The sequence below is a fragment of the Ictidomys tridecemlineatus genome, chromosome 7 (assembly GCF_052094955.1).
Source record: "Ictidomys tridecemlineatus isolate mIctTri1 chromosome 7, mIctTri1.hap1, whole genome shotgun sequence".
NCBI lineage: Eukaryota > Metazoa > Chordata > Mammalia > Rodentia > Sciuridae > Ictidomys > Ictidomys tridecemlineatus.
The window spans coordinates 180,527,052-180,541,109 of record NC_135483.1 but is presented as its reverse complement, the minus strand read 5'-3'; the positions used below and the strand labels follow the sequence as shown (position 1 = coordinate 180,541,109).

At 35.1% G+C, this 14,058-nt stretch overlaps 1 protein-coding gene across 4 annotated transcripts in view; it reads left to right on the top strand.

Annotated features, from left to right (window-relative positions):
* Positions 1-14,058, top strand: part of Usp37 (ubiquitin specific peptidase 37) — an 84,198-nt gene that overhangs the window by 20,718 nt on the left and 49,422 nt on the right. For all 4 annotated transcript variants that reach the window (XM_078018014.1, XM_021729932.3, XM_021729931.3 and 1 more), the window contains 4 exons: positions 2,047-2,219; positions 2,533-2,607; positions 8,250-8,347; positions 10,157-10,241. In XM_078018014.1, coding sequence (XP_077874140.1) covers positions 2,047-2,219; positions 2,533-2,607; positions 8,250-8,347; positions 10,157-10,241 — 431 coding nt within the window. The remainder of the gene's footprint in view (positions 1-2,046; positions 2,220-2,532; positions 2,608-8,249; positions 8,348-10,156; positions 10,242-14,058) is intronic.

Genomic DNA, 14,058 nt, shown 5'->3' with positions numbered 1-14,058 from the left:
CCAGATTCATAGATTTTTAAGTAGGGATTTAAATTTTTGTAATATTTCTTAAATGTGTTTAACTATTAATGTACATAGCAGATATATTTATACTTCCACAAAAATTCCATTAGTGGGATTTTTTTAAAACATTTTTTTAGTTGTAGATGGACACAAGAACTTTATTTTTATGTGGTGCTGAGAATTGAACCCAGTGCTTCACATATTCTAGGAAAGTACTTTACTACCGAACCATAACTCCAGCCCCTATTAGTGGGATTTTAAAATCAATTTTGTGGGGCTGGGGATGTGGCTCAACTGGTAGTGCGCTCGCCTGGCGTGCGTGTGGCCCGGGTTCGATCCTCAGCACCACATACCAACAAAGATGTTGTGTCCGCCAAGAACTAAAAAAATAAATATTAAAAATAAAAATTCTCTCTCTCTCTCTTTAAAAAAAATAAAATAAATAAAATCAATTTTGTGGGTTGTAATTACAAAGGAAGTTGAATAGAAGATTTTATTTATGTTAAGAATAAATATTGGTGGCTGGGGTTGTGCCTCAGTGGTAGAGCACTTACCTAGTATGTGTGAGGCACTGGGTTCAATCCTTAGCACTGCATAAAAATAAATAAATAAATATTGATTTCTGAAAAGTTTATTTTGGTTTTATTTTTATGTATAATAGAATTTGATGTAAAATATTTCTTTGAGATGGTGGTGGATATTTTCAAAGAGTTGCAGGGGTATACAGATTTATGCTACCATATGAAAGAAAAATGAAGTATTGATTCTGTTTGCCTGGAGAAACTAGGGAAGAATATAAGGGTGTGAGAGTAGCAAGTGGAAGAACTGGGGATGTGGGGATGAGGATACTGAGACTTCTCAGTCTGTGGCTTTTAGTATTACTTTTTGAATTTTTTTTTCCTTTTGTGCTGGGGGATCAAATCCAGGACCTGGTGCATGCTAAGCAAAGGAGCTACATCCTCAGCCCTGAACTTTGAAAATTTATCACCCTCTGAAAATAAATTTTAACTTTTTAGCCCATTTATCCAGGTGACCTTAGAGGTTTATTTTCTATCTTAAGATTGTAATTATATAAGAAGATTATAATTGGACATGTCTTCCATAGAGAAATACATAACTTACTTAAGTGGCAGAATGTTCAACTAAAGCACTATTTCCCAGCTAATGTATTTACATTACTGTACTCTCTCTGAATGTTCTTGCTTTGTCTACAAGGTAGATTCTTTGATTCATCTTCTGTCAGTGGACTCTTTCTCATCTTCCTTCTCATCGTTATATATGTTTTATTCCTCCAAACTCAAACCTCCTTAAGAGGCACATGACAGTGTGTTAGCACACAGAATTTGGTGTTCAAGTTGTGGCAACCAAATGTCATTGTTGCTTTTTCTTTCTTTTTTTTTTTTTTTTAAATAGTGGTACTAGGGACCAAATCCAAGGCCTCTTGATGCTAAACTTGGGCTCTACCACTGAACTACACTTCTAGCTCCTGTCACTCCATCTTTACTTATCATAATCATGAATATGATTTTTCTCCAAAGATTAATATTCATGCTGACCACTAGAACTATGTCTTTGTGTATCTTTTTTTAAAAAATTAATACTTCAGAGTGTGGATCTTGCCTCCTTCAGGTATGCTGTGGAATTTTTAAGTTTACAAGAATAATATAGGAAAACAGGTATCAAGCTCAGTTTCTCACACATGAATATGCATTAGAATCACCTGGAATGCTTTTAAAAATGTATATATCTTAGGGACTGGAGGTATAGCTAAATGGTAGAGTACTTTCCTAGCAGGTGCAGGGGCCTAGGTTTGATCCCCAGTAGTGAAGTGTGTGTGTGTGTGTGTGTATACATATTTATATATATTGATGAATATATATAATTTATATATTGATGAATGAGTTTCATCCCAGACCAATTAGGCTAGACTCTACTAAGATAGGTCTGTAGTTATATTTTTTTAAAGCTCCCATCAAGAATCATAGGTCTTAAAAATATTGCAATTAATTTGAAGATTAACTGGCTCAAACTTCATTCATACAGGCCTCTTCAAAAAGAGGAAGTTTGGAAAATAAAGATGATGTTCCATTTCGAAAAGTTCTTGGTACTCCTGGTAGAGGATCGATTAAGACAGTAGCAGGAAATGGAATAACCCGGACAATTCCTTCTTTGACATCAACATCAACACCTCTTAGATCAGGGTTATTAGAAAACCGGTAGGAAAAATTTTCCTTACTTAATCATTTGATTATCTGCTTATAAATATCTTTTAGGCCTTTTAGAAATTTGAGAAAAAAATTTTTTTAAAGTATACACTACATTTTTGTAGATAATTATAGGTATTTGTCTTATGTAGTTTATGTCAGTGAAATGTATGTATTAAGCATGCAGATATACAGTATATTCATTTAAATATGGTATAGAGAATTAGTAGTCATGTTTTCTGTCCTTAAATATATTGGTGTATAATTTTTAATGGTATAAGATATTACCTTTTAAAAATAATCTTTTTTTCTTCATTCTCTATAGAACTGAAAAGAGGAAAAGAATGTTATCTGGATCAGAGCTGAATGAAGATTACCCTAAGGAAAATGATTCATCATCGTAAGTTGCTTTAAGAACCATTTTAATACTAGTTGAGGGTTTTTTCTTTTTTCTTTTTTTTTTTCTTTTTGATATGTCGATTGAACTCAGGGCACTTATCCACTGAGGCACATCTCCAGCCATTTTTTGTATTTTATTTAGAGACAGATTCTTGCTGAGTTGCTTAGGGCCTTCCTAAGTTGCTGAGGCTGGCGCTGGCTTTGAACTCATGATCCTCCTGCCTCAACCTCCTGAGCCACTGGGATTACAAGCTTGTGCCACCACTCCTGGCCCAGATGAGTGTTTCTTATAACAACTAGGATAAGATTAGAGGAATGTTCAGTTTGTGGGACATTCCATAGATTGAAGAGCAGGATTTAAAGTGTTTTGGTGACAATGGGTTGTAGGTTCAATGGAGGGAATTCATCCATTGCTGTTGCCTTTGTTTCATTGTACTTGTTCTTTCCTGCCTAAAATTTGGATTACTCACAGGAAGACTACAGCCAAAGATCTCCAAATAATGTTTCTTGCTATTTGAGTCTGAACCTATCCTTCCGTCCTTCTATTATTATTATAATTATTTTACCTTACTTGCATAAGTAGTTAGCCTGGGGTTAAAAGATTGTGAGCCCTTCGTAGGTTGTAGGCAAGGAGCGTTCTTTCAGGGATATTTTCTGGGTTGGACAAAAGGGAATAGATCTGCAGCAGGGATGTCACCAACTCTTAGTCTTCTTTCTTAACACATGAGGATTTTTTTTTTCCTTCAAGATGAGAATACTTAGTACATAGTCAGTACTTAATATCTCAATACTTTAATAAAAATCAGTTACTATTTAACTCATTTCAGATCAAAGGGTCACAAGAAAGGAGCTAGAAAAGTCAAAGAAACTTCGAATAATAATTGGTTCTGATGCTGTAATAGATATGAAAGTCTGAGTAGGTGATAGAATGAGAACCTGAAACTATAGTCACCTGATCTGAGCCTCTGGTCACCATGTGCTTTTCAGGCCATTGTTGATATAATTGCCCATTGCAATTATGTGGGAACCATACTACCAGCAAGCATGAGAGCACCAAGTGGTACCCTAGTGAATTTCCTTTATTCTGAACAGATTACTCTCTGTCCTTATTATGTAGCAGCAACCTTTCCTCTTAATAATCAGTCATTTACCTCTACTGTTGAACCCCAACGCAGAGAAAAGACCACCGAGTCCAATTTTTTTTTCCAATTTTAAATCAAATTAAAGCAATCTTGTATTTGTGTACACAAAGAGAGTTGATTAGCATCTGTCTCTCCTAACGTGGGCTAGAGACCAGCCCCTCACCTCTCTAGGAACAAGGTTTTATAGCACAGAAAGTTGCAAAGGGGAGTATCTTGAGAACTTACAGCTAATAGGATTTTGATGAGCATAATAATACAAAGGCAGATAGTAGGTTAATGATCTATGTGGTATTTCAAGGTAGGGAGTAAATTTAGATCCCAACATCAGAATTTATGAGGTTTCAGAGAGAGTTGTTATCTTGTCAGGGGGAGCCAGGATTTATGAGGCACCATAAGGTTTTAGAGAGGGTTATTATCTGGTCAGGGAAAGCTAAGCATGGGTGAGTTCAAGGCACGGGCAGGAATTCCAAACAAGTTTAGAAATTTCAGTAATTTGTAGTAAAACAGAAATTAACTTTTCATGACTTTGTGACGAAATGGCTCCCAATATTAAGATGGAATTAGGCTGGGTTCCTCACTACTAGGGTGGTAACCTCTTTCCTTGTCTGTTGCTCTGCCAGGATGAGGGGCCCAAAATGACTAGGTAACAGCTATAACTTTAGTTTTAATTATTTTCTTACTGTGCCTCCTGGTAAAATATCTGAAAGTCAGAGCCTATAGCAATTTAAATCAGGGGGTGGGGGACTAGGAAACAAATTCACCAAGTGAATTTTGAAAATAATGGTGAGTGGGACTACTCCTACTTCTAACCCTTGGTTCAGAGATCCAGATATTCTCTATAAATGTAATGATTTGTTGATTTAAGGTGTAGATTGAACATCCCTAGTACAAAAATCTGAAGTCCAAAATTCTAAAATCTGAAACTCTTTGAGTCTAACATGACACCTCAAATGGAAAAACCCACATCTGACCTCCTTACAGTACTTTAAACACAGGTTGCACTAAAAATAATTTATAAAATTACCTTTAGGCTAATGTGTATGAGTTATATATGAAACAAAATAATTTTGTGTTTAAATTTGGGTCCTATCCCCAAGCTATTATATGTATGCAAGTATTTCAAAACATTAAACAGTTCTGGTCCCAAGCATTTTGGATAAAGGATATTCAACTCAATCTATATTTATCTTGAAGGGCATCACATTCCTAATAAGATCATCTCTAAGCTGCACTTTTAAAAGCTATTATAGTATGCCACCTAAAACTGTCTCAGATTTGACTTAGATTTCAAATTATGTGTGTATTTACATTTATACATGTATATGCATATATATGAATACTTATAGAAAAAAATTAAGAAGCTATTACAATGCCTACCAGGCTAGCAGCTTTGGGACAATAACAAACGTGATAAGATGAGTTGATTCTGTGGTCATCTGCCCTTGTCTAATCTTTTTTCCTGCAGAGTAGACTCCTTGTGAAGGGAAACCTATTCTGTAGCTTTTATCTGGGCCATCATGGCTGTTTTATTCATGGGCCCTTTATGGAAGTATTGGAATGAGTTAGGTCAGAGATTAGCTGACTTCACTTAATAAGTTAGCCTGCTGCTTGATACTGTCTCTTTATTGGAGTTCTCTGGTAAAACAGATCTTTACCTTTGTACATACTTTCATAAACCTGTCCATATACTTCCAAAAATAATTTCTGGATCTTCCTTGCCTTTGACCATCTATCTAAACTCTTTGCCACCACCCAGGAATCCATGTCCCACTTTTTTCTCACATGAAGTGGATAAGGAGATGCATTTCTCAGAACTCTGCCCAATAAAGGATTAACCCTTACCATTGTCTTTCAGAGAAGTAATTTAATGGGGCTATAATTCATTTTCATTTTGGAACAGTGTCCTGAGATGATCCATCCATATTTATTTCTTTCCTTTCAGCTGATCTTGGGAATGTCCTAGGCCTGTTCTTGTTTTCAGTTCCTGATTACTTGGGCATAATCCAAATAGACCTGCTTCCTTTTTTTGATGGATCGATGCTGTGCTTCTCTGATCTTATGACTTCATGGACATGGTGGCACCCAGATCATGAGACTTACCTCTGGGTATATAGTCCTTTGATGACCAATAGGCAAATGCTTGGACTCTTCCAGGGCATAGTAATTTGCCAAGAGTAGTATGCCACACTGAGCACAGTGGTGCACACCTGTAATCCCAGTGACTCAGGTAGCTGAGGCAGGAGGATCACAAATTCAACACTAGCCTGGGTAACTTAGCAACACTCTATCTCATAGGTACATAGCTCAGTGGTAGAACCTTCCCGGGTTCTATTCTCAGCATACCATACAACACACACACACACAAAAAATTATATCATATTTTATAGATGATGTGTTAACTTTCTGCTGCAGACAGCATAGTTTTGCTCTAGAATTAAGGTTCCAGGCTGCACCTCTTCTGTGGATAAGTGACTCTGCACAATGTCTTTGTCCTGAAGTTGGAATTTGGTTCCACAGAGCCTGTAACCTTCTCTCTTGAGCATATCAATACTCCTAGTAACAACTAACCAGTCCCATAATCTTGATGGTTATTATTTACTCCATATCACTTCTAACAGTTCTCTACTACTATATAATAAACTGCTTCGTAATTTAGTAGCTTAAAATAGTAACTATTATTGCTTATTAATTTATGTTCACCTTAGTTCTGCTTACTTGGGCATGGCTTGGCCTCTAGTGCTTGGATTTTCTGACTTTCCCATGCATCTATAGTCATTAGGTGGATTGGTTAGGGTTTGACTGGTGCAGTCAAACTTCATATGGTTGGCTGTTGGCTGCCTATTGGTTTTGGTGATTGGGCCATGTATCTTTTGCCACCTAGCAAGCTGGCATGGAGTTACTCATATAACAGTGATGGGGTTCCAGGAGAGGAGAAATTTACAAGACACCTTTAGACTTAGGATCTGAACTCACACATTGTTACCTCTATCACATTCTTTGTGGAAAGGAAATCAAGCTAACCCCATTAAAGGATGAAAGATTAGACTGTACTTCTGGATGAAAGGCATGGATACAGAGGGGAATAAAACAACTTTATCGAGGTACAGTTTACACATCTTAAAATTCACCTGTTTTACATATACAATTCAATGATTTTTAGTAAATGTATTCACTTATATTCTATCACTGTAATCTGGTTTTAGAACATTTCTGTTACCCCAGTACAGTCTGTTTTACAATCATTCTGCCAAATTTTTAAATGTTGTGGAGATTGCATTAGCCATGTCCACTTTTATTTATCCTGTCCCCATTGAGCACAAATGAAATTCTTAGGAATTATAATACTATTGGATACCATAAGTATTACTACCAACAGTGGAATTTCTGTTGCCATTGTCAAATAAGTGCCCCAATTCCAGAGCCTTATCCTTAAAGTATGCTTCCTAGGCCCACTTCTTGTACCAACTGTTATAGATCAGATTCCCCAAAATTAGACTTTGAAATGGAGGTTAGTATACCAGTGAGTTATTAAGGAAATATTCACAGGGGAAAACAGGAAGGGAGCAAGAAAACCAAGGTAATGAAGGGCAAGAAATGAAGCATGGTTGTGGTCTTGGACCAAAATCACACAGAGGTTAGACTTCATCCTGGTCCTAGAGAAAGTATCTCATACCTTGAGGGCAAGCCTAGTTACTGGCTCTGAAACATTGATCTAGGATGATATGAGGGTATAGAAGAGAGATCATAAAAATGGGGCCAGAGGGGTTTTGAGTGGAGCACTTAACATTGTTAGCCATTGACTTAATTCATGATGATTTCCCTAAGTTAGCACTTTTATCCAAAGCATGAACTTTTCATTTGAATGGACACTGTCTACTTATGAGTTGAGGTATTTGGGAATAATGGAAGGGGAAATGGGCTTGTTTGAGAAGGTTTAACTTTATATTTATTAACTTAAAATACTTTGATTATTATAAGATGAACTGATAATGACATTTAGTAAATAGTATTATAGATCATACACAATGAAAAAACATTTTGGGTTTTTTTTGGGGGGGGGGGAGTGGTACCAAGAATTGAATTCAGGGGCACTCAGCCACTGAGCCACATCCCCAGCCCTGTTTTGAATTTTATTTAGAGACAGGGTCTCACTGAGTTGCTTAGTGCCTTGCTTTTGCTGAGGCTGGCTTTGAACTTAGGATCCTTTTGCCTCAGCCTCCCAAGCCACTGGGATTACAGGCATGTGTGCTACCACACCTGGCAAACATTTTGGTTTTTGTTTAACTCTTTATACATTAAGCTAGCTCTTGGTAATAAAAGGTTATTTTCATAATTCTTAGCTAATTCACTGAGCACTTGAAGATTTAACAACCTCATTGCCTAACTTTTAGGCATGTCAATGACTTTGGCACTTGAAATATAAATTTTTTAATGACAACTGTTAAAATTATTAATATCTTTATATATTTATATTACATTGATTTAAAATTATTAACTATAGGAACAACAAGGCTATGACAGATCCTGCCAGAAAGTATTTAATCAGTAGTAGAGAAAAGCAACTGAGTTTGAAACAGACAGAAGAAAATCGGACATCAGGTAAGTTTAGGTCTTCTATATAAGATTTATTTGATACTGTATTAGATTAGAAATAAATACTTAAACCGGGACATATGTCTACATTATTCAGGAATAATGCGCAATTTATTAGTAGTTATTAGGCTCTAATTCATACCCAGTATTTAGCCAAAGAATGTGTGTGTGTTTGTGTATGTGCGTATTTTTAATTTTATTTCTTTATTTTTTTGCAGTGCTGGGGATTGAACCCAGGGCCTCACACATACTAAGCAAGTGTTCTACCACTGAGCCACATTCCCACCCTACTAAGATATTTTTATAGTGTTAGAAATATAAGGAAACTTGTATTTTATATATATATATATGATCCAGGCTTTACCTTCTTTCTCTTTTTGACTGTCTGAAATTAAGCTCTTTTGTTGTCACAGCTACTAGGACCATAGATTGAATCAGAGAAGTTAAATTGGTTGAAATAAAAATTAATCAATGTTTCTACTTATAAGATAATCTTATTTAGAAGACATTGAAAGTGTTGTCTAAAGCCGTTGTTTAAAATTGCCTTATAATGCTTTTATAAAAACTGAAAGGATGTTTATGAATTTTTGTCAGATCTTTCCCACATTGACCTATGTGTCTGATTATATGAAATTCTTAGAGACTCAGATATCTGGTAGTGATTGGAATATCATGTCAGCTTAAATTGAATCAAGCTAAAATATGTTGTAGTTTTGATAAATTGATAATGAAGAATTTACTTAGGTCTCTGAAGTGTTCTCCTATTAGTGGTTTGGGATTGTTATATTGATTCCTACAGAAAGAAGTATCCAATATGAGTTTTAACTCTGAAATATTTAATACTTAAATGATATAAACTCAACTTGTTGGTTTTCAGCTTTTATAATCATCCAATAGTTAGAAAGCAGAAAAATATATTTTCCTTAACTTTAATAATGTTGAAGTTAAGGAAAACATAGAAGTGTATGGCTGGTGCTGGGGCTCAGTGGCAGAGCGCTTGCCTAAAATGTGTAGAGCACTGGGTTCCATCCTCAGCACCACATAAAAATAAACAAATAAAATGAGGGCATGCTGTCCATCTACAACTACAAATATATATGTGTGTGTGTGTATACACACACACACACACACATACATACATACATACACGTGCAGTAGAGTCACAGGGTTAATCAGTAAAAGAACTAAAGTTAACACAACTAATAATTGGTTGGAGAGAGGAGACAAAAGTATCCTCAGTACACATCTTTGTGGACCTCAGTTTGGGGTCATGTGAATGAAAATCTTCTAATTTTCTATAATGAAGAGTCAACTGATACTGTTTAAAATGAATACATAAAGAAATAGTAGAAAGGCGTGGAATGAGATGGATATCATTACTCTAAGTACATGCATGAAGACACAAGTGGTGTGACTCTATGTTGTGTACAACCAGAGATATGAAAAATTGTGCTATATGTGTAATATGAATTGAAATGCATTCTGCTGTCATATATAACAAATTAGAATAAAATTTTAAAAAAGAAATAGTAGAAAGCGCAGACTTCTAGCACTGTATAGAAGAAGAAAAACTAAGTTTCGAAAAATGGTTAGAAACTAGAATCAAAAGTTTATAGAGCTTTTGGGCAAGGGAACCTTCCTTTACTATTCTTTTCCCATAGTACTTAATCTGTAAATATACATGTGTTTTAATTTGATGAAAACAAAGGGAAAAAACAGTTTAATGTAAACAAGACCAGTATATAATTTATTATTAAATGAATTTGAATGGTTGATTTAAATGTTAAATTTTTTCTTTGTTTGCTTGTTTTATAGGGCTTTTGCCTTTGCAGTCATCATCATTTTATGGTAGCAGAGTTGGGTCTAAGGACTACTCTTCTGGTGCCTCTAACCTAGACAGGTATGCATTAATTGTGTGCCTTATGGAAAATTTGAAGAGCTTTCTTTTTCAGAATTTTGAATGGTGGAATGGGCTATGCATTATGTTTCTAAGTGAATTACCTAATTTAAGCATATCAAAATTAAATGAGATACATAGAATTTTGACAGTTCAGTTAGAAATTACTTTAGAACTGTGTTAGTTTGATATCTCTCGCTCTACTCTCTTGCTCTGTCTCCATCTTTTTTTTTTTTTTTTTTTTTTTGTGGTACTGGGGATTTAACACAGGGGCACTCTACCACTGAGCTACTCTCCAGTCCCAGCCCTTTTTATTTTTATTTTTCATTTTGAGATAGGGTCTTGCTAAATTAGTGGCTCCAAGTTTCCTTAAATTTGTGATCTTCCTGTCTCAGCCTCCCAAGTTGCTGAAATTATAGGGATGTGCCACTATGCTCAGCTCTAACTTGATCTCTTTTCAAAAATTTTTTCAACAAGTGAATAATCTTAGATCTCAGAAAACTTACACTGAGGCCACAGGTTGTGATTGGTGATATTATCAGATTCTAGACCACTGTATTTTCCATCCTCCCAAGTAATGAGCCTAATAAGATTTCTCCTGAGGCCTTTTTAATGATGCCTTTGTTTCCGGTGTATTTGTTAAGCTGCTTTCTAAAAATTAAGGTTTTATTTTAACAAAAATTTCATGAGTATCTTTTATTGGAGAAAGCTAGTCTGAAATTTAATTGTTGATTCTATATATTTTTTAGGTTTATTGGATACATATAACACAACTGCTAAGCACTTGTTGAGAAGACATGATTGTAGAATGTGGTACAGAGGGGTGATGGTTTAAAATGTAAAAAGTGAAGGAATATAATATATATGCATGTATAATATATGTGGTGTGTAATGTATATGCTGTATGATGACTTGTCATATTTTGTCTTTTTATTGGAGGTTAATTCAAAGTGATAAAGACATCTTATTTGTATAAAATGATTAAGATAAAGTAAACAACTAGATACTGTATATTTATGTATATTCAACCTTGTGTGGTACCTCTCAAGTGCTTTATGACTACAGTGGTAACTAAGTTATTTATACTTAAAATCTTGACTTATTTCGTCTCATTAGAAGAATTTTAAAGCAATCAATTTTTTTAAAAATGCCTAAATTTGGTTTGCAAGTGGTTTATTAAATACACAAATTTATTAAAATAGAAGAATGAGCATATTCGTTCCAGATAGGAACATTTGGGAGAAAAATCATGTTAGTGCAAAGCTACCCTCAAATATCATGTGAAAATTTCCAGATTGGTGTGAAAACCAATAATGAGCAAAAACTAAAGTCATAAGGCACAGGGAAGACACAAAATGAAGTCAAAACCAGAATGAGGTTGGGAATTGTGACACCACTTAGAAGATATGAAGCTGGGTATCTAGAACAACTCTCTGAGCTAATAAATGAGAGCAAAACATTTCTGTATAACTACCTGTTGATGCTAATAACTACTTTTAAATAACTACTTTTAATTTGCTATTTACTGATGCTCTCTGAATAGAGAACAAAAGATTCAAAAATGGGACTTACAACAAATGGCATCTGCTTCAGTGTTACCTATATAGGGGCGAGAATTAAGAATCCAAAACATAAAGTCCTGTGTTCAGTAGAAGACAAGACAGAGGCAATTACCAAGCATTTGGTAAAAAGATTGTGGAATGCAGTAGAGTGAGGAAGTGATCAGTATAAATAAAATTGATAAGATAATTAAGTTGGGCTTCTTGGTCTATCCTCCATGTCTTCTGAGTATTACAGGAAAAAAAGATGAAGGAGAATGAAGGCAAGGAATAGTCAGAGAAATAATGGATAAAAATAATGAAAGTCCTCACATTGAAAAACCTCCAACAAATGCCAAATAACAAATATTCTTTTAAAAAGTCATTATAGAAGATGGTGGCTAAATAAAAATTTAAAAGAGAATAATGACCTTTATAGAAGAGAAAGTCAGATTGACATAAGCAACCATAGGAATAGAAGACAGATGGTAACAGATTTATAGCATAAAAATTCTATACCAAGTTAAATTACAATTGAAGAATGTAAAAGAATGTTGTTTTTAGATATGCAAAAACAAGGAGTAGAAAAAATAAGTGAGCCAGGAAGTTTAAAAAGCATATTTTAAAAAGCTAACTATTTTTAGCTGTTTGGCTAATAAGTGCATGTGGTATAAAGTTCAAAAGACATTGGGTATATACAGTAAAAAAATATTTCTTTCTATCTCCTAGTTTTCATTATTTCTTTCCAGAAGCAACAACTGTTAACAATATCTTTTTGAGGTTATTCTATGTATATAAATACATTTTGATAGTTTTTGTGAAATGGGAATTGGTAGGATTAAAAGTAAAGAATGAATAAAATATTGGACAATGAGAAGAAATACAAGAGGGAGGAAGGGTACAGAGATATTAAAACATTTAAAGTTCCTTATTTATGAAGCAGCTGCAGTTAAGTTAAATAGACACATTAAAAAAGATTGTGGGCTGAGGTTGTGACTCAGTGGTAGAGCACTCGCCTAGCATGTGCGAGGCCCTGGGTTTGATCCTCAGCACCACATAAACAATAAATAAATAAAAAAGGTATTGTGTCCAACTACAACTAAAAAATAAATATTTTTTTTAAATATTTATTTTTCAGTTTTGTTTAGTTGGACACAATATCTTTATTTTATTTTATTTTTATGTGGTGCTGAGAATCGAACCCAGTACCTCACGCATGCTAGGAAAGCACGCTACCACTTGAGCCACATACCCAGCCCCCCAAAAAATAAATATTAAAAAAAAGTTAAAGATTGTTTCTTCTCGCCAAGGTGAAGTACTAGGGACTGGTTTTATCTTCTCTCCTGAAATAGCTAAGAACTTAAGACATTGGTTATTACACAGTGGACCATGATCCCCTGAGAGATGCAAAACAAATGAAATGAATCTTATGACTGCCCCAGCTTACTTCGTAGAGGTTCCCAACTCATAGCACTGGGTGAGGGAAACAGGCAGAGCCCTGTGCTCTTCCTACATTGAGGAAATGAACCTAGGAGTCCAGGGAGGCCAGCTGATTAGAATTTACACAGCAGAGTACCAGAGGGGACAGAGCTTCACAAAGAAAGAACTGCAGAGATCTGTAGAGGATCTTCCTTGAGTATTTAGTTGAATAATGTTTGTACCTTGTTTGGGGCTGAGAATATCCAAGGTCAGGGAAAGAACTACTCAAAAAGATGTAAGGAAGGGGGCTGGGGTTGTGGCTCAGTGGTAGAGCACTCGCCCAGCACATGCAAGGCCCTGGGTTCAATCCTCAGCACCACATAAACAATAAATAAAATAAAAGTATAAAAAAAAAGATGAGAGGGGCTGGGATTGTGGCTTAATGGTAGAGTGCTCGCCTAAGATGTAAGGAAATAATACTTGATGTTCACAATAAGCTAGGCATAATTTCTGTTCCTAGTAGCAGCAGTTTGAAAACTAAGAAAGGTCTTGACTTGTTAGTGAGGAAAACTATCACTAGACCAATTTCTGTTCTGGTCCCACAAACTAAACCTTAAAAGCAAAACCCTGAAAGACTGTTCCCAGAAAGTTAACCATATCCCAGAACAGAGTTAAAGAATGTTTGTAGAAGTATGAAATATCCATCACCTAAAAATGTAAAATTCACATCTACCTGCCATCCAAGAAAACAGTAGACATTCAAACAAGCAGGAAAATATAAACTCTAAGGAGGAGATTCAATAAATACTGACTCAGAAATGACATAGATGGGCTGGGGATGTGGCTCAAGCGGTAGCGCGCTT